At 47.2% G+C, this 21,383-nt stretch overlaps 1 protein-coding gene across 2 annotated transcripts in view; it reads right to left on the bottom strand.

Moving 5' to 3' along the window:
• STK25 (serine/threonine kinase 25) overlaps positions 1 to 21,383 on the bottom strand; it is a 322,140-nt gene that overhangs the window by 245,033 nt on the left and 55,724 nt on the right. For both annotated transcript variants that reach the window (XM_078665687.1, XM_078665686.1), the window contains exon 2: positions 754 to 984. In XM_078665687.1, coding sequence (XP_078521813.1) covers positions 754 to 984 — 231 coding nt within the window. The remainder of the gene's footprint in view (positions 1 to 753; positions 985 to 21,383) is intronic.

Below are 21,383 nucleotides of genomic sequence, written 5' to 3'. Positions count from 1 at the left end.
TTGATTGGTTCAGATGCTCCATCCATCACCACCCCCTTTTGTACCGCTTTGTCGCAATAAGTTGGAAAGGTATGCTCAGACGTGAGTCCCTTGCTCACTTTGCCACTGGATTCAAGCAAGCCTGGCTGATGACGGCTGAAATGCCAGAAACCGGTCCTAGGAAGCTTGTTTCCGGTCCAGGGAAGGCATGGCTTGGCAGTTCGGGCTGGACTGTTCCCATGAGGCACAGGGTCAGACTGATTTGCATATGGCTATGTCTGAACTGGGGTGGCAGAGTGGGCTAAAGAACGGTGATGGATTAAACCCAGATCTGTTGACTGGGTGTGAGTATTTGGTTGGTTCAGATGCTCCGTCCATCACCACCCCCTTTTGTACTGCCAGGAAACATCGGGCAGACCAGAGGAGAAATCAAAGAAATGCATGTCAGGGACACATCGCTTTTGCTTTCCAATAACGTTCTTCCACTTTGTAAATTTGTTTCTGAAGGAATACAATCCTTGTTGAGCGAATGCAATAAACATGGCGCACACTCAGCAAAGTTTCAGTGCCTTCAACGAGCCACCGCAAGGGCATCTCTGCTGACGGCACAGAGATCGCTGGCTGGTAGAGATCTCAAAGTATGGCAGTCAATTTACTGCTAGAGTAGTGGGATACATGCTTCTACTACCTTCGTAGTCTGACAGGCGTGTCTACTTCTACATGATGGCAACACTGTGAACTGGTGCAAGAGTGTAACCAGAGTGTCAGACGTACCTTGAGATAAGACCCATAGTATCGTGTGATGTAGGGGCTGTCACACTGACTCAGTACTGTAATCTCCTGTTGGATATCCTCAATCTCATCCTCAGCCTCCTCGAGATCGATGATCTTGATAGCCACTACCGCTTTTGTACGGTTATCAATGCCCTTGTACACCTCACCAAAGGAGCCTTTTCCAATTCTCTCTAGTTTGGTGAAGAGCTGTTCCGGGTCGACACATGAATTCTGGGGTGACAATAAGAAAGAAAACAAAGATCTGACACTAATAGTTTTATGCCAAATCAAAGCAAACAAAAATACATATGTATAAGTAATTACATTTGCTCAAATTTTTTAGCAAAACAATTGAAGGAGTCAACATGATGCATAAGTGAGCAGTTAAACTCAATTGCTGCTTTTCCCCCACAAACAAACCCCAGCATTCCAGAGAAAACTATATGGATTGAACACTACAATTTAAAATCCCTTATGTAAATTGTAAATTAATACTTGTATAGCGCACTACTCACCCGCAAGGGTCTCAAGGCACTTGTACGAATACCGCTGTGGAACCCATCCTGGCTTTCCCTGTGAGGTGTCCACTCCTGGGCACCCCCTTGTAATTACCTTTTATTGCTTTTCTTTTCTGAAAATGTTTTACTTGCAGAGGCTGATGGTGTCCGACCCCTTACTTATTTAGATCTTAACAGCGAGACTAACATAGTTAATCTTAAAATCTTACACAGTTGTATGCAATAATTTGCCTTCTGAGAGAACTGTTTCGCAGATGCTCAGTTTAAATCAATCAATAAAATCTTTATTTGATCTATATACAAACAGATCATAAAAGCACAATTTCAACAGTAAAACGTAGTCAACAGATATTACTAAAACCATAGAAACAATTAAAATCTTATGGATTTCAAGTCTTTTAGGTCACAATCTTTTAATACACCTGCATTTGTACATGGTTACCATGATTTAAGGTGACAGATCCCTCGGCTTTCTCTTCCTCAGACAAGCCCCCAAAAGGAGGCTACCAAAAAGCTGATAAAAGGGTCAGAAAGAGCCTTTAGACAAAGCTATCCTGCATTAGGTATAATTATAGCACCTTAAAATTGGGATTAAAACTTCTTTCAGTTTGATAAAACTTGCAAAACAGTACTAAATGTAAATCTGACTGGGACGAATGTCACACGGGCATGGGCTCAAGTCTGCATGCTTGAATTTCTTTTCTGGGTACCCAAGCATCAGGGAAGCGTAGCAGAATATATCTATGCTGAGCAATAGTGAAGCGGGAGAGATATGAATATCCTCCCCAAGGTCTTGTCGGGATAAATCCTATGTAATATAGACACCTTTTGGCGCGGATTCTTTTTCATACGAATGAAATTGGCCCTCAACATATATAGCTCAATTATTTTTCTGGAAGCCATATTGCGCCTGCGTCATGATGTTATGGTTATGCCCCCATTCCTCTAGTCTAGCTAATAGGAGCTGACCCACTAGCTTGGCTGTGGTATACAGAAGGGAAATGGGTCTGTAGTTCATCAGGCTGCACCGGTCTCCCTTCTAATAGATTGGAGCTATTACGCTGTGGTTCCAGGATGGTGGGTGGCCCTCTACAGCTATGCAATCAAAGACATTTGTTAGTAGGGGTACCCATATATCGTAATTACCCTGGAAAAGGTCAATCGGGACCCCATCTGGACCCGGGGCCTTGCCTGGGGCGAAAGCCTCCAGCCCTCTTCTAACTTCATATAATGAAAATGTCAAGCTACCTTGTGTTAAGAAAAATAAATCAGGTGGCAGAGCCACGGGGGTGTGTGGGGGGGGGAGAATCATGTGTATCCAGGGACGGATCCTTGGCATCTTTAAAGTAGGGGGCGTTTATAGCTTTCCAAAAGTCCCTACTATTGCCTGAGCTGGCAGGTTGCACAAGGTCATTCCAGGCCATCTCCCTTATATCCTTCACTCGTTTGTTTCTCGTGGACTTGTAGTCGCTGCGTAAAGATCTTATCACTGCTGGGTCTCTCGGACGATTATTTAAGGCATCGATAAGGGCTCTTCTGGCTAGGGAACATGAGGAATCAAACCAGCGACTGGTTGGGTTACCATTGGCCGGCTTAGAACGAGTGATTACCAGTTTTAGTTTTATTATGAGGGCTCTGAACCGGGAGACAAGTAATTCGTGGGAGGGCACCTCTACCAGACAGGCTAAAATATCATCCCTTACTAGTGCTATTATTACATTAGCCATATTCTGCTTCACAACCTGTGCCCACTTTAATTGGTAACCATTATTCCTGGTTAGCACGATGTTATCTATGGTCTGTTGGCATTTCTTCGCATTGTGGGGGATGGTTAGCTGGATAGATAGGATAGCATGATCACTGTGATATGTAAATGGGTTATCTGTATGGACACTGTCGCCTAGTAGAGAGGACACTAGGAGGAAATCAATTGTGGACTCATAGTTGTTCCGCCTAAATGTTTTCTCTATCTGGCCTGTTTTAGAGCTGTTGGTTATGCTTAGGTGTCTTATATATAGCAGTCTGTTAAGGCTATTACCAGATTCGTTGTGTGAGAAGTGTTGGAGAGGTTTCCCCAAAGGGTCGACAAGCCCACACACCCTAGCCTCATTATACTTACACAAATGGATGTTAAAATCACCCACCCAAATTATATGTAGTGGGCCTTTTTGTGAATGTGAGTTTATTGTTTCTAACTGATTGTTTAATTTGTCTGATACTAGCTTCATGTTTCTCCCAAATTCATTATTATAGAAATTACTTAAAATCCACTGCCCTTCATTTTGTAAGCTCCAGTTGGAGAATATGGAAGTGATTATTCGGGGCCTAAACTAACCTTGTATGTATAGGCATGGTGTTAGATATTAAATTTATTAGTCTCCCTTTCGCTCTACCCGACAGAGAGGGCACTGCGGGTATATAAGAGGTACGGTACCTGGAAAGAAAACTGGCTCCGTGGCCCAGGTTTCCTGAAAGCAAATAATCTCTGCTGCTTGCCAGAGACTACACCACTGGTCATTGCCTACCTTGGAAACGATTCCTGCCACATTCCACGACACTAGACTCATCTTGTTTTTGACAGCTATAATCTGGGGTTGGGAAGTCGTGGGAGAATCCTGCGTAACAGACACCGGATTAACTAATGTGGTGGTTCTTCTGCATAGTGGGTAAATGGATGTTGGTAGTCAGTCACAAGATTCAAGGTCAGAGAGCAGACCAAATCTATTATATAGTCTGATCCCCGGGGTGAAGCTGGAACCCGCTGCATGTCTCGAAAAAAAGTGGCCTGATCTTATCCCACCCCTCTGACCTTTTCATGAGATAATAACCCGTTTATAAAAGTGCTCCAGTGGCAAAGGAATAATCTGTGTGCTCCTGAGGGATAATCTCAGAGTTTTTAAGGAGAGAAGTATCCATTTATCACCACACAGTCTCCAGTAATGGATTTAGTGGAGCTGCCCACCCACCCCACTCTCCTAGCCATAATGATTGTCTTAGCCAACTGGTGGCTGGTAGTACCGGGGTCCATGAGATGATGTGAAAGCCAATGCAGGCTTTTATCCATTAGCAACAAATCACTAGGGGTGGAGGGTCCTAGGGGAAATGTAACGACCAAAACTGCTATACCCCCTATCTACCATTTACACCAACAAAAAATAGCAGTGGGTCTAAGAGCTAACTAAATTATGTATCCTTATAACAAAGAAACTAATATGTTCAAAAGCAAATGTGAGATCTTGCCTAGAGCACCCCCTCAATGTGAGAGAGTTCCCATCAGTCCTCGATCGAGACCGCCCTTCATCATCTGGAGACCCTCAAACTTCGAGGGTAAAGTACCCACAACAGACCGGCAGATGCTATGAACCTAATCTGAAGTGAGTACATCGGTGACGACAAAGTGAAGTATGGAGATGTGTCTCTGAGGATCTGAGTAGCAGTGCCAACTAAAGTGAACGTGAATCAGTGGAAAAGTGAAATATGTTAAAATTGGGTAGTGACAGGGGAAATAAACTATTTATTATGCACCCCTTCAATCCCAACTCAATAAAAACAGTGCAAATAGTAGTGTAACAAATGACTACCAATAAGTATCTTAGGTCGACATGTTTCTACAGAAAAACGGAGCCAGGTGGTCTCCTGCTGCTTCTTCAGGGCCATTAGTGCAACTGCTATGAATATAAAAAGAGTAATATCACCTGAAAGTGTAATATGTTTTCATCCTCCTGACTTTGTGGCAGAAGGGAACAGCCCCACCTCACCTGGCTTCAGCTCAGGTACTGGGAGCACCGCTCTATCCGTCGGTACACCGGTCGTCCCTCTGGGCTGGATACGACGACTGCAGAAACATGTCGACCTAAGATACTTATTGGTAGTCATTTGCTACACTACTATTTGCACTGTTTTTATTGAGTTGGGATTGAAGGGGTGCATAATAAATAGTTTTTTTCCCCTTTCACTACCCAATTTTAACATACTTCACTTTTTCACTGATTCACGTTCACTTTAGTTGGCACTGCTACTCCGATCCTCAGAGACACATCTCCATACTTCACTTTGTCGTCACCGATATACTCACTTCAGATTAGGTTCATAGCATCTGCCGGTCTGTTGTGGGTACTTTACCCTCAAAGTTTGAGGGTCTCCAGATGATGAAGGGCGGTCTCGATCGAGGACTGATGGGAACTCTCTCACATTGAGGGGGTGCTCTAGGCAAGATCTCACATTTGCTTTTGAACATATTAGTTTCTTTGTTATAAGGATACATCTTTTATCCATTAGCTGCAAGGTGGATTTGTACTGTTTGTCCCGCAGGGGAGGGACATCCGCCAGGACCGACACCAAAGGAGAGGCTGCTGGTGGGAGGTGAAGGGTTTGATGTAATTGGTTTTCCACGACAGCCATGGGGGTATCTTGACTTCCCAGTGGATTATAAACCATTCTTAATTCCCCCTGCCCTAGTGGAGCCTGGTGTGCTCGGCCTCTTGTATCCAGAGGCTGGGAAGATGGATGTTGGAGTGGTCAGGAGCTGTGGGGGGCAACCTGCCCCTAACAGTAGTGCTGGAAGACATACCCACAGTTAGTGGATTAGTCGAGCCCCGGTCGTCATCCGCAGCAGTACATGTGGGGACAGTAATCTGAGGGACCCGCAGGAGTCGGACATGTAAGGTCTGTGACTCTAAGCGAGCTAAGCGTTCCTCAATTTGTGTAAGTCTGGATAGGATAGGGTCCAGTAAGGCGTTCATCATCTTGCTTACTCCTACCCAAAATGCATTGTGCAGAACTGCGTATGGGGGTGAGATGTTTGCAGCTGTGGACCTCAACGGTGTCAGTGGGCTCACTATTACTGCCTTGGGCTGGGCATCCTTGGATTTAGCGGGACGAGTAGTTTTAGTTGGCTTGGCCTTAGCAGTTCCACCACCCCTCCGACGCTTCGTTGGAGGATCAATTTCAGAGTCAGTATTAAGTGAGGGCACAATGCCCCTCTTATTAGTGGTAGGTGTGGCTGTAATGGCAGGCAAAAGTTCCCCTTGTCCAGGTGAAGGACACTGTATATTGCTGGATGTGTCAGCGAAATGTGTGAAATGTTCGCAGGCTCAGTCCCTGAAGGTGACGCATGGGGGAAGAGAAGGGGTTCCATAGATAGACGCCTCTCTGCCACTTCAATTTCGGGAGTGAGGACACTTGATGCTCCGTTCAAAAACACATTAAGTGTAGATACAGTCCCACCATTCCCGCCCACGCCCGCCTTCTCCATATTTGTTTGCCTTTTCACCATATTGACAGGAGCTAATAAACTGGGTAATTGCAACAGTACCTTAAATCCAGAGCAGAACGTTAGAGGGGGGCCCAGCCCAGCCTCCTCCGGGCATGGGCAGGCCCAGCCTTGGCCTGGGCTTTGCCCAGGCACGCCGCGGGCCGGCGACTCCTATGTGTGCTTGTCCGCGCACTGTGGAGGTCGGGAATTGAAGTCCCCCTCAGGCGTGAGTGTCAGCTGTGCCAAGAGTTGCAGAGAAGCAGCTACGAAGCGCCGCGGGCCGGTATCTCCTTTGTGTGCGCGTCCGCATGCTGTGGAGGTCGGGAATTGAAGTCCCCCTAAAGCATGAGTGTCAGCTGTGCCCTGAGTTGCAGAGAAGCTGCAGTTTCTTCTGGTTAAAGAGAACCCAAGAGGTCTCTATGCTGTGTTCAACTCTCAGTCATTAGTTTCTTTTGTCATTATACTTATTTCATGGATCATCATTCCCACTTTGCTTTAGCCTTTATTTTTGATGATAGATCAAAGACTCTTCTGGGCTTGCTATCTACATGTTTATGGCTGGCCCCCAAACATTCCTCAGAGTGGATGGGAATTAGGATAATAATTTCACTCTTGAAAGATGGCCATTAATCAGTACCTGTTGTAACTGAATTTTAGCTGGTATATTGCAGGACCTAAAATGTGGTGATTGGGAGAGACCCTCTCTGGATTCCATTATTTTTCATGGCGACTTTCGGATTCACTTAATCTTAGTTTCTATAAAAGAAATTCGTATACTTATGGAAGACTATCATCTTCTACATGCCTCCCTGGTGAGCTCAGAGGTTAGTCTGTACATCTATCAAGTGACAACTCCAAAAAAGACCCATTCCAACTTTTTTCTCAGCAAACGGTGTCTTTGATAATTACTAAGCTTACTCATTATAAGAATTCAATGAATATGGGTGTACCATGCAAGTGCCAGGTAAGTCAAAAGACTGAGAATTCTATATCTAGATGCCAGTCTGCTCTCTAGAAATAGGATCATATTTCAAACATACATATTCCTCTCCAAACACTTTATGCTAGCTGGTGCTTTGACTTTAGTCCTGGATGCATGTCACACAAAGCAACAGAATGGATGTTTTCTTTTATGCTTTAATTCTGTTTTCCTCATCAACAATAATGGTGTTCAGGTACAAAATGTCTGAGGGTTACATCTTAACTGGGAAGCGAAACAAGTGAAAGAAATCATCTCCTCTCATGAACTCATATTATGGAACTCCGTTTCACTCTCGATTTGTTGTACTAAAATATATTTGGCACTCACAAATAAGTAAATAAAAAAGTGGCTTGGTTTTTCTGCGACTTTACTTAACTGTAGGAGAACCTGGATGTTTAACAAAGATACCTTTTGATGTAAACCTTTTTATTGATTTTATTTTGAAAGTTTTATATAGCGCGAACAAGATCTTTGCAGATATCAGAGCGCTTTACAGAGCAGGGAATACCAAATAAGAGAATGAATACGTGAGGGAACATAATAGTACAGGTGAATCAATAATGCAAGTAAATAGTCATAATAGTAAGTGAAACAATAATAAAGGTAAAACACATATTCGTAGGGATCTAGCAGAATAATACAGGAAAAACACAAAGTCATCGGGATCAAGTTGGGTAATATAGATCGGTGCCGATACTTTATAGGTTCAAGTTGAAAGCTCAAGTGTATTTGGCCATGAGAAGAGCTTTTACTTCTTTCTTAAAAAGTGTGACTGAGGAGATGAGCCTTGTTTCAGGAGGGAGTGAGTTCCAGATCCTGGGTGCCATTCCTGAGAAAGAGCGCTTATACGTTTTTTCCTTCCTGAATCTTCGAGGTTTTAGCAGCAAATTGTTTGTGCCTCTAGTGTATCTAGAGCCGCCAGAGATTGACAGCTTCTGAGTGAGATATCCGGGAGAGCTCAGGTGTACAGCCTTGTGTGTCATGCAGGCGATTTTCAGATGTATTCTGGCTTCAAAAGGCAGCCAGTTCAGGGCTTTCAAGTCAGGGGAGATATGCGAGTGTTTTTTTGACCCAGTGATGAGCCTTGCTGCAGCGTTTAGAGAGGCTCTTAGGGGTCCAGTAGTGGTTAATGGGAGACCGCAGAGGGCGATGCTGCCGTATTCAATTCGCTGGATTACTAGTGCTTGTACCGCAGTTTTGAAGTCTTTAGCTGGTAGGAAGGGTTTCAGTTTCCTCAGTGTATTGATTTGGAAGTTCGCACCCTTAGTAGCCTTGCTGATATGATGCTGCATGGAGATTGGAGTCGAGAGTTATGCCCAGAGATTTTGCTGAGTCCACGATGGTGGGTAGGACATTGAGTGCAGTTAGCTGTTTAAGCCACGTTTGGGTGGTAGAGATCTTCGCGGGAGGTGAGATCAAAAGGAACTCTGTTTTCAGGGCATTGAGTTTGAGATGATTATTGGCAAGCCAGGATTGGGTGCTTCTGATTGTTGAGTTCAGGAGTAAAATGTCATTGGGAGATTGTAGTTTGAGATATAATTGGGTGTCATCTGCGTACATGTGAAAAAGTACATTGGATGCTTGTAGCAAGGTGGTGAGGGGTTCCATAACTAGGTTGAACAAAGTTGGTGAAAGGGAGGATCCTTGAGGGACACCTAACGTAACAGGTATTGGCGAGGACATTAGGTTGTTACTCTTGAATTTCTGCGACCTGTTGTGTAAGAAGGAGGTGAACCACTTGAGAACAGTCCCAGATAGACCCATTCTTGTGTTCAAAAGTTCGAGTAAGTTCTCATGTTTAACGGTGTCGAATGCTGATGAGAGATCAAGAAGGATGAGTAGGCAGGTATCATTTTGATCTAGCATTTGTAGCGCGTCATCAATTATGTGGGTCATAGCACTTTCAGTACTGTGTCCTGCTCGGAAGCCTGATTGATGAGCGTTGAGGAGATCAAACTGATCAATGTGTTTAGTCAGCTGCAGTTGTGCACATTTTTCCAATAGTTTGGCGAGAGTGGGAATATTGGTAATGGGACGGTAGTTGTTTAGGTCGGATGGGTCGGCGGTAGGTTTCTTTAGTAAAGGTGCGACTTGTTCAACTTTGAGGGAGTCAGGGATGTATCCTTGTTGTAGCGAGCTGTTGATAATTTTAGTCCACAGTGGAAGGAGCCATGGGGTGAAGTCTTTGACAGCGTTGGCAGAGAGGGGATCCGTGAGGTGATTGGACGGTTTCAAGGTGCTGAGTAGTTTGCCTATTTCTTCTTCAGAGTAGGTGTCAAAGGATGACCATGTAGCATTGTTTTTTAGTTCAGTGGGTGTTATGCAGTTGGGAGTGTTGTAGAGGCTTGCGTCAATGCTGAGATCACTCTTTATGTTGTCAGTTTTTTGTGTAAAGAAAGCTGCGAAGTCTTCACAGGAGGGTGCTTTGTCAAAAGAGCTGATAGGTTGGGGTTGTTCCTTGGCTTGTGTTCTGATTAGCTCAAACAGTATTCTTGGTCTGTTTTTTGCTGGGTCGAGCTGGAGGCTGAAGAAGTTTTCTTTTGAGCGCTTTATTTTCCTGAAGTAGGCGTTTCTCTTTTTCTTCAGTCTTTTCAGGTGCAGTGCCGATGGAGCTGGTCTCCAAGTGCGCTCTGCCATTCGCATGGCTCGTCTATCTTCATTGAGACTCCCGTCGAACCACGGATTGGATATTTTAGCGGAGACTCTTTTTAGCTGCATGGGAGCAGCCTCATTAATTATTGACGTCATCGCATTGAGATAGTGATCAGTCAAGGATTGGACATCTGTAGCGCCCGTAGGAGGGAGCAATAGGTCGCGGCAGTTCAGGGGTAGGGAGTCTGGGTTGAGTTTTTTCAGGTCTCTTTTCCATATTTTAGGTCTGGAGGATTGATTCGTGTTGAGTTTGATTTTTTCATTGATGAAGAATGTGACGATATGATGGTCTGACCAGTCACAGGGTTGGATAGATTCAAGTTGAATAGCGTCCTCTTTGGCGATGATGAGGTCGAGGATAGAACCTTTCTCATGGGTCGGGCTGTTGCATACTTGTGTGAGGTCCAGGGCTTTGAGGACATTTTTGAGACTATTTACCACCGCATCATTGAGATCGTTCCAGTGGAGGTTGAAGTCACCGAGGTATATTTGGGTGAGCTGTCGTCCGGCGTTAGTTGAGATCATGTCCATGATTTGTTGGGCGAAGGTAAGGTTGTCTCTGGGTGGGTGGTAGATGCCGTGAAGAGAGCATATCGGTTTGCCTTCACTGATAATATCGAGGCAGATGTATTCGCATGACGTTGTGGAGGGTAGGGAAGGTGCGGAGACTTTCAGAACAGAGAGGTTGTTCCTGTATATGCATGCAATTCCACCACCTATCTTGCCAGACCGGTCAAGCCTAATGATGTGGTAGTTGGGGGGAACCAGGATGTCCATTATAGGTGTGGAAGATTCAGTTAGCCAGGTTTCAGTCAAGATGATTAGGACAAGGTCCAATGATAGGATGAGATCGGCGATGGCGGAGGAGTGTCTAGAAGCCGATCTACAGTTGAGCAGTGTGCATTTGAGACGGGGTGTGTCAGGGGAGGTAGAGGGTACTAGAGAGAGGGGGACTTCTCTAAGGTTATTCAGGACGGAGATTCTGTTGTTTAGTGGGTGGGGTCTACGGAATTTTGAGTGTATCGTGGGAATGGGGAGGTGCGTGGCGGTTGTGTCGTTTAGGGGAGCTGGGTCGTAGGAGCGGAGGAGGGTGAGAATGTCGAGATCCGACAGAGGGGTGCATGTGCGACTGGGGTGGTTGTTACGATTGTCGGCAGGGATCGCCTTCCAGTGTGGGCGGCGGGTGCGGTTGTTGCGATTGTGGGCATGGATCGCGGTCCTGTGCGAAGGGTGTAGCTTGGGAGCGTCATCGGGACGGGTGGGGAGCCGGTTGAGAGGGCGGGTGTTGGTGAGTAGGGTGTGTCTGGGGGGTGTGATGAGTAGCTCTTTGATGGTGTGAATGTCTTCTTTGATGGTGTGGAAGTCTTCTTTGAGCTGGAGGAGGGAGGACATAATCTTGTCCAGCGTGGGATAAGTGTTAGTGCTGGGGGAGGAAGTCATGGGTGGGTGGCTGACCTGTGCATTACCATGCGGGTGGGGGGGTGGATTGGTGTTCATGCAGTGTTCCGTGGTGCCGGAGTATGGGTTGGTGTTAGGGAGGAAAGAGGGTATGGGGGCGATGGGTGTGGATGAAGTACGGGGGATGTTGGTAGCAAAGAGGAGGGCTTTGGTGGCAGGCGGAGTGAGCGGGTTGGAGGTGGAGTGTATGTTGGTGGTGATGGGGGAGCCTGAGGGGTAGTGAGGGCTGAGAGTGGGGGGAGGGGGGGGGGGGATGGTGTTGGAGATAGTCCTGTCGTGGGGAGGGGGAGTTATAATAATAGATGTGGTGTGCTCTGTATGGTTAATTAGCGGGTGGTAGTGGGGACTGTGAGAAGGAAGGGACAGAGGGTGGGAATTGTCATTATGCGTGTCGTACTGGTGCTGATCTGGGTTAGCGGTAGTGTGGGTGGGAGCTGTGGTGTCAGGGGAGAGAGTGGTGGGAGTGGTATGTTTGGGGGTCCAAGTGTTGAGGTTAGGGGGCCATTAGTGTGTGAGGGGGAGAGATTTGTGACTGTGATTGAGGGATGTGTGGTGGTAGCTGTAGGTAGGTGATCGCCTAAGGTGTTGGAGGTAGAGGTAGGGTGTGTGTCGTTCCGATATTGAGCTAGGTTGGAGGGGTTGTGGGTGAGGGCTGAGATGTCAGGAGTGATAGTGCAGGAAGAGATATGGGTGGAGGTCCTGGGCTTTGAAAGGTGCTCTTTGAACTTGGGGAAAAGGTTGTCTAGTAGTTCCAGGTTCTGGTCTGTGGATTGAATTAGGATAATCCCGTTATTGTAGATAGTAATGGTGGTTCTGCCAGGGAAGAGTTGGGATGGAGAGAGTTAGGCCATGAGCCGTTTTCCTGGTGGTGGAGACGGTGAGTAGGGTGAGGAACGCTTTTCTCCATTGTGCTCTACGTGAGGTGTGGAAGATGATATCGATGTTCAGGGATCCATTGACCGGTGAGAAGTAGGTGTCGACAAAGGGTGTTTCAGGGTGGGACCTCAGGAAGTTGTGTTTAAAGCGTTTAGCGGCTTTTTTGGTGAGTGTGGATGGGTAATTTATTCTATATGTGTGCTTGCCGATGAGATCCATGTTGGGATGGCTGTAGAGGTGGGTATGGGAGGGCGAGCGGTAATAATATAGATGTACAGGAGATAGCTGTCATCCATAGGTTACTTAGCACAAAGGTGACACTAGTGAATGGCCAAAGATAACCAAAATATAACAGGTAGCAATCGGTGTAGTCCAGAAGTAGCGGTGAGTGGATGCAGCTTACAAAAGTTTTACGAGGTATATGCAGTGGCAGCCCCTTAATAGGAGGCCAAGAGACACTAGTGATTAACCAAAAATAACCAGAATGTAGGAGGTAGCATTGGTATAATCCAGTAGTCAAAGTGGAAGTGTGCAGCTTACAAGAATGAGCAAAATATATGAGGTAGCGAACAGTGTATAATAGGGATAGCAGTGAGCTGGGTGATAAATAGGAGGTAGCGATCAGTGCACTACAGGTGAGGAAGGAGTGACATAGGTATAGGGTATAAAAACTGTACAAGCTACAGGTAGGAGTACAATACTGCAATAAAAGGCAGACACTTAATCACATATATATGAGGTAGCCATCGGTGCAATACAGGTGAAAGACAAAAGTGACATGTGTGCAGGGTACAAGTGTGCAGGGTACAAAAAAATGCAAAGCATACAGGTAGAAGTACAAACAACAACAATAAATGTATAAAATACAAGTAGGCATACAATACTGCAATAATAGGCAGATACTTAATCACAGTGTTTAGATACAGAGCTATGTAGGTGCTCAGAAGTTGAGATTATTCTAAAAGGCTAGTTTTTAAGGTTTGGTCAGGAAATCTGAATGACTAGTCCGTGATGGCCGCCGAAGAAAGAGAGAGACCAGTCTAAGATGGCCGCCAAATAGGGGAGATAGAGATGATAGTTCTCTGTTAGTTGTTATTGCTTTAAGACCAGGGAAGGGCGGTTTCAGTTTCTATTTGAGCAATCCCAGTTCTTAGTTAGTTGGGAGGGAGTCTTATCTCTGTTTTGGTGGTCTTGTGTGTGGGAGTTAAGCTGAGGGGCCTCGTGGGTATCGGAGGTCCAAGAGGGGATTTATTGCTACAGTTTTATGGCCCCAGCCATTTTGTACAAAGGAGGCTTTTACTCAAAGTGTAAATAATCGAGTGGGGTAGATAAATACCTTTTTTGTAGATTCTGTTAAGCAAGCACGATGGTATTGCCAGCAATGTGATGAATTTATCAGGACTAGCCAAAAATCCACAGATTGATGTTCGTGCGTGGCCGGGTTGAAGTGATGTTGCAAAGTCTTTGTGCTTTTATGTTATTACTGCTCAGAAGTTATGATGATAATAGCAGCGTTTTTTACATGTAGCAGGTAGCAAGGAGCCCCAGCTCGCTAGCCTCCAACCAGCTCCAATACCTGCTTGCAGTCCGTTGAGAGGAGGATGCCCCTCCGCCGCGCACCTTCCAGACCCCGATCTTCACAGCAGGGGACAATCCGGCGAGAGGCACGCCTCATCAGCGCACGCCGGTCTCAGCGCCGGGACTCGCAGCTGGACGGCTGTCCCCTGTCGCTCCGCTCTGCGTCCCAGCGCCCATAGGCAGCAGCAAGCAGCGCCTCACCGTGCCTCCAGGCTGCACGGCCAAGAATGCCGTCCCGTCAGGCACTCTCCGGGCGCCCGCCCCGCAGCCCGGTATTCTCGGGCAATAGCAGGCAGCGCCTCTTCTCAGACCCCGGGCTGCACGATGGCAGCTGCAGCCCTGGTAGGCAGACTCCAGTCGCCCACCTCGCGACCGGTGTTCTCGGTTCTCAGTTCTCAGCAGCAAGCAGCGCCTCACCGTGCCTCCAGGCTACACGGCCAAGAATGCCGTCCCGTCAGGCACTCTCCGGGCGCCCGCCCCGCAGCCCGGTATTCTCGGGCAATAGAAGGCAGCAGGCAGCGCTTCTCCTCAGACCCTGGGCTGTACGATGGCAGCTGCAACCCCTGCAAGCAGTCTCCTGGTGGCCGGCGCCGACAGGCAGTCCTTCACGTCGTGTAAACGCCAGCATCCGCAGCAGGCTCTCTCCCATCGTCCAGGGCTCCGCCGACCGCTCTGGTTAGAATTGCAGGGGTCCAGTCGCCAAGGTTTGCAGGTAAGTGAGATCCAGCTCCTTTAGAAATCCAGTTACTCGTTAGTCAACCAGTTACTTGCTCCAGTTACTTGTGTTTTTTCAATGGCGACAAATGCTATCCGGGATAATACCATGAAAGGGATCCCCAGCACTAGGAGCTCCGGAGGAGAGCTCCTACCAGGCGGCCATCTTGATGGCTAGTTTTTGTCATCTGCAACTTGAATATCTCTTCACTCTTAAACAAGGAGCCGTTGAACATTTATCAAAGGCATATATATACCATGTGCAGAAAAATGGCTACTTGCTTGTTCATAGTTGCCATTTGACGTCTTAGTAACATAGCAACATTACTCTCCCTGCCAGAAAACATGGCGCAAATGCAAAGAGATTTTATCCATTGAAACTATGAATGTGATGGAGAAATTATCATGGCTAAGTTGAAGATCCAAGTTACTAAATAAAAAAATAACAAAAATAAAGAAAAACAAAATCTTGAAGAAAAAAAGCAGCGTTAGAGCAGAGGAGACTGGAGAGACAGACCTAGGCCAGTGAGGAGCAGTTGAGTGCCAAGGATGACTGGGGATTTTGTCAACCATGTAGTACAGCTGACCGAAGATCAAAAGTTAACACAGAGATTGTGATCGTGTCCCATGTTGCTCGCCGTCCACCACTTCATATTTAGGTCTGGCTTGACAGCAAATCTGCCACGGGGAGCGGATGTCGCGGACTAGGCACAACGACTGACGTCTAGCTGGGGGCACAATCGTGTCCATAGAGTTAGCGTCACGATCCAGACTCGCATGAGGCACACTAAACTGGAAATCCTGGTTTTTTTCCTCTTTCTCACACTGGAAGAAAGGGTGTCAACTGTGAGTATACAGCTGGCTTTTTGTGATTGAGGGCAGGGTACACCTTAGCGTGTGTACACCACCCAGGTCACGCACACTTTAGTCCTGATGAAAACCTGGTAATTTCCTGTTACAGGTTGAAACATGTAGACAGTCACATAGCATTTTTTTCACATTACACAGATACCAATGGATCAGTAACATCCATATATACATCTGATATATCTTTTTAATATTGTCCAGTAGCTCCAGAATGAAAACAATTTCAATTGAGTTATACCAGGACAATTTTTAATCCACCTTTATCACTCCCAAACTCACAAAAAAGCAACCCGCTCCACTGTAGGCCGGTGTCGCAGCACACCCGGATGGCACTCGGCTGTCCGGGTGGGACCCCGATGATGAAGCATGTCACCAACTAGGTTGGTGAGTGAGGGGTCTTCTTAGAAAAGGACACTTTCCTTTTCACATGCTTCTCTTCTCTCTCTCCCCACCGTGTTGAGACCTTGACTGGTCGTGTGGTGGTACTCCTCCATTTGTTTGTTTACTTAACAACAAATCTCCCAGCCCTTATATGATCAACCTAAAAACGAGAGAGTGAGAGAGAGAGTGTGAGATGCTTTGACTACGCCCACATGTTGGCGGCAAGTGCACAGAATTTGATTGGGGAGAAGTAGTGCCCTTCTGCCAAAAGTGTGCTTGAATTGGTCTCCAATTAGTTAATGAAGGATGTTCCCTCATTTAACATTGGGGCTGTATTCAAAGTCAAATACAAAGCAACATGCAAAGAGAACCACCCTCATACTCAAACGCTACTTGCTGTGATTGTATTCTCTTGTAAACAAGCCTTTACGAAAGAAGACCAGCAGGAGCGTGAAGATGTAAAAACAGCACGCATTTATCTATAGCGACCGTACATGAAGTTTGTCCATCATGGGGGCGTGGCCAGGGACGCATGGAGACAGCAGTGTGAATGCCGAGATCCAGTGCCAGAGGCCCTCGACAGACACTACAGGCGAGATGGCGGATGTCGCATTGCCAATGTTTCAGATGACCAATTGGGGGCCCAGAGACAGGCACATATCGGTCCACTAGACAGAGACCCCACCCTGACCTAGGTCCTCCCCGGGGGCCCACATTCACCTCTCCCCTCAGCAGAGGGAACCGGAGAAGAGGTGAGGCTCTTGTTGGAGAGGACTGAGGTGAAACGGCAAAGAGATGGGGCAGCCAAGAACAGTCCTGGCCCACCCAGATCATCTATTAGCACAGGCAGTAAAAAATCGGAATTAAAAACTGCAGAAACCTCCACCCAGACTAAATGGGCGAGGCCACGTAGTGAGAGGATGTGGAGGGGTGGAAAAGAAGGAGTGGAGTGAAATGCCTGGGGGCGAGGTGGCAGAGAGGAGGTGGACAAATGGAGTGGCCAGAAATGCAGATAGGGGACCACGCATAGCACAGTGTTCGTTGCTCCCAGCTCACAAGAAAGTACAAGCGGATGACACGTGGGGCCCAGGCACCTAGTGAGGTGAAAGGTGAGGACAAGTGAAGACTCAAGAGATAACGGGGAGATGGGTCGACAAAGAGATAGGATGCTGGTCACGCACAGGGCATGGACAACACTCCTGTATGCTGTGAAGCAGAGACCTCCAGTTGGGACAAGGGAGTGAGGATGGGGGACTGAGTCGGAGAGAATGCAGCGGCAGAGTCATTCTGGGAAGGGTGAAGGGCCTTCCTGTGTGTCTTACCTTAGACGCGAGTGCAAGAGCGGGCAATGGAGCCGACCTGGGCTCCCGAAAATGACACCCCTCGAAGGTGGCCCTATGGCCTGAGGCAACCACCACACATGACCAGTGTGGAAAATCTCTCCAGATCCCCAATACACCGCTCCCAGGGCTAACGGACCCAACATGATACAACCAAACTGCTCCAGGCTATGAAGACACCCCGCCCGGAGGAAGGGAAGCCTTCTCCAACAGCAGCACAAGCTGAACAAGGGCTGGAGGCACACATGGCCATCATACTGGCAGCTATACAAGATACCAAAATGGTCCTAGAAAAAATTGGAATGGTGGTGCTGGATAAGGCACTGCTACAGGCCGACCACACAAAGACAACGGAGAGGGTGATGGCAGTGAGGTCAACACGGGCACAGGCACAGGCGCAGTCAGACGTAAGCGCTCATGCCTCCTGCATACAGTCCCTGGATAAGGAGATAAGCACTCTCAGGGGAAGACTGGACGGCTTAGAATGGAGATCTTGCAGGAACAACGTTCACCTAGACCACATCCAAAAGGAACGGAAGGCCAAGGTATGGAGTTATTCCTGGTTGGCGTTGATGGCGCTAGAAGGAAAAGCATCACATTGGTTCATAGGGAAACGGGAACACAGAGTGCTAGGCAGACTGTTGCAACTCGGAGCACCACCACAAGTCACTGTGGCAAGATCAAAATGCTATTCTACAAAAAAGGAAGACATATGAGCCCTGGAGGGTAGACCGAAACACTGTACACATCTACCCAACTCTATCACAATGTGCAGTGACATTAAACATTCATTTGGGTAAAGCAACACCTGCGCCACCTGGCTATTCCCTATGCCCTAATGTTCCCAGCAAAGTTACGAATATTCGAGAAAGGCACTGCACAATTCTTCTTAGCCGCTGTGGAGGTATGGTAATGATTGGTAGTGGGTAGCCATTGCGCTCCAGAGAAGGAGCCCCACACAACAGAGCTTTGGCAGGAACAAACAAATCGCTGCAGACCTCAGAAAAATACCACTTTGTCACCCACCAAAATCAAGCCAACATGGGGGGACCACAGATGAGAAGGACACGCAGCAGGGAGACTGGGACAAAGGACATTCGCCCCCCCCAGGGTGACACCAATGACACCGGATGATATCAAATGAACTGAGAGTATGCACGAGGACACTGACCTGGGCGCCAGACAGATGCAGCGGAAAGGCAGACGCTCTGGGGACCATTCTATTATGGGCAATGGCCCTAAATGCTAAAGAACGATTAGAATATAGCAGAAACTCAAAATGTTGGGGCGACAGATGTACAGTGAATTGGGGATGCGGTCAAATAGAGGCCAACGGCATGGTATGGTAGGGTGGGAGGGGAGTTGGGGGATGGGTATAAAGTTCACACACATGACACAATGCACAGGACTCAAGGGGGGGGAAGCACAACCTGAGGGGAGGACCAAGAGACAAAGAGGGGATACAAATCAACAAACATGACCACCTTCACACTAAAACTATGGACATGGAATCTCAATGGGCTGGGCAGAAAAATTAAGAGGGTTCTAGAGACGAAAGTGCTAAACTAATGCACAGTGGACATTGTCTTCCACCAAGAAAAATACATGAAAGGAGCTAATGGTGAAGCAGTGGCCAGAGAGAAGCACACAGTGGCAAGCCATGTGGGCCATATCACAGGTTCCAGGGTGGTTGCGCTAGACAGTCTGATTACAGAATTGCCCCATGCACTTACTACACTGGGAGGGTACTTAACATGACACTAGACGCTGGGATTAACCGCACCTCAGATAGATGAGCTGCCCAGTCCCAGACTGGGAAGCTAAACTCCTTGAATCAAGCACTAAGGTTAGGGACATGTTATGTTACGTTTCCTTATAAAGCGCACTGTCACCCCACGGGTATCCTGGCACTGTAGTACATGGCAATGACTACTGACACATATTCCTACACAGAGAAGAGATGGCTGGGTATCATCATGCAACCTGGTTTACTCCTTTGGGAAGAGCCATGTTTTAAGTCTCTTTCTGAACTGCAATAGATCTTCTGTCTGGCTTAGGGTTATCAGGAGCTCATTCCAAAGTCGAGCTGCCTCGATGCTGAATGCTCTACCTCCATATCTATTTACAACAAGGGGTGGTGATGGACAGAGTCTCTGAATTAAGCAGAGTACTCTCACCCAGTCAAGAGATCAGGGCTAGATCCAACACCGTTTTTTAGCTCATTGCACCATCCCAGTTTCAGAACCTGGCTGTATGCAAATTAGTCTGTCCCTGGCCCAGTGCATCATGGGAACAGGGCAGACCAGACTACAAAAGCCAATTCTTACACTGGGAAGGAAACAAGCTTCCGGGGACCGGTTTCTGCCATTTCAGGCGTCTTCGGCCCGGCTTGCTTGAATCCCGATGGTGCAATGAGCAAGGGACTCACATCTGAGTATAACCTTCCACGCTTAGGGTGGACAAAATTATTTACAACAAGGGGTGGTGATGGACAGAGTCTCTGAATTAAGCAGAGTACTCTCACCCAGTCAAGAGATCAGGGCTAGATCCAACACCGTTTTTTAGCTCATTGCACCATCCCAGTTTCAGAACCTGGCTGTATGCAAATTAGTCTGTCCCTGGCCCAGTGCATCATGGGAACAGGGCAGACCAGACTACAAAAGCCAATTCTTACACTGGGAAGGGTTATCAGGAGCTCATTCCAAAGTCGAGCTGCCTCGATGCTGAATGCTCTACCTCCATATCTAGCGGTTTTAAATCTAGCCCTGCTTGCCAGGTTGGCTGATGAGGATCTTCTGCTTCTTGTCAGGGCATACCATTTAAATTTGCTTTGTATGGGGGCTGGCCCAAGGCCGTGTAATGCCTTAAACATTATGCAGAGCATTTAAATTGAATCCTCAACATCAGAGGGAGCCAGTGGAGCTCCCTTAAAGACAGAGATACATATGTCCTACGTGCAAATTATTCATGAAAGATATTGAGTGCTGTTGATTGATTTCCTTCCAGAGACAGAATGAGTTGTGTGTCATCTGCATAATTAACTAGGTTGACTTTATATGATTTGATGATTGAGATCAGTAGGCTCATCTATACTACTATTATAAAGCAAGAACTTTGGACCTTTGAGGCGGGTAAACTCGGGAACCACAGCGCCATCATTGTAATCGTCAGGGTGTGCAGATGGACATAGGCTATCTAAATACAAAAAATATACGTTATTTAATAAATTGACCATAAAAAAAAGTAGTCCCTTGCAAGTAGCGCCGGCCGCGACCTGCGTGGTGACATCAGGAGCGCGGGGAGGAGCGGCGTGCAGGAGCGGAGAGGAGCGGCGGACATCAGCGCGGGGAGGAGAGGCGGACAGGCTGGAAGGAGCGGTGAGGAGCGGCGGTCAGGCGGTGAGGAGCGGCGGACAGACGGTGAGGAGCGGCGAGGAGCGGCGGGGAGGAAAAAGTGACGTGTGCAGGTTACAAAAGCATACAAAGTAGACATAGAGGTATAATACTGCCATATATATGGAGGAAGGCTCCGGGGAACCCACAGACAACGTCGGGGCGGCGGGGGGGGCTGAAGCCTAATTGCTCCCGGACAACGTCGGGACGGGCTGCTAGTATACATATAAAATAGTATGGGGCGGATTGCTGATCCCTGGGAACACCATGTTTAATGTTTCCAAATTCAGACTGGAAGGGAGGTAGGACCACAGCCTGTTGTCTGTTGACAGGTAGGACTGGAGCCACTTAGCTACCGTGCCTCCCATTCAAATTGCGGTTATCCTATTCATGAGAGTTGTATGGTTGACCGTATCGAATGCGGCAGACAGGTCTAGTAGGGTTAGTATGACCGAATGTCCTTTGTCTGCTCGCATTCTAAGTCCATCTATGATTGTTAGTAGGGCGGTTTCAGTTCAATGTCCCGGTCGAAAACTGCTCATCTTCAAATATGTGGTTGGTTTCAAGAAAGAGAGAGAGTGTTCTGATGACAAATCGTTCTACTATTTTCATAGGGTA

Source organism: Lissotriton helveticus, chromosome 11, assembly GCF_964261635.1.
Source record: "Lissotriton helveticus chromosome 11, aLisHel1.1, whole genome shotgun sequence".
Lineage (NCBI taxonomy): Eukaryota > Metazoa > Chordata > Amphibia > Caudata > Salamandridae > Lissotriton > Lissotriton helveticus.
This window is presented reverse-complemented; position numbering and strand designations above follow the sequence as displayed.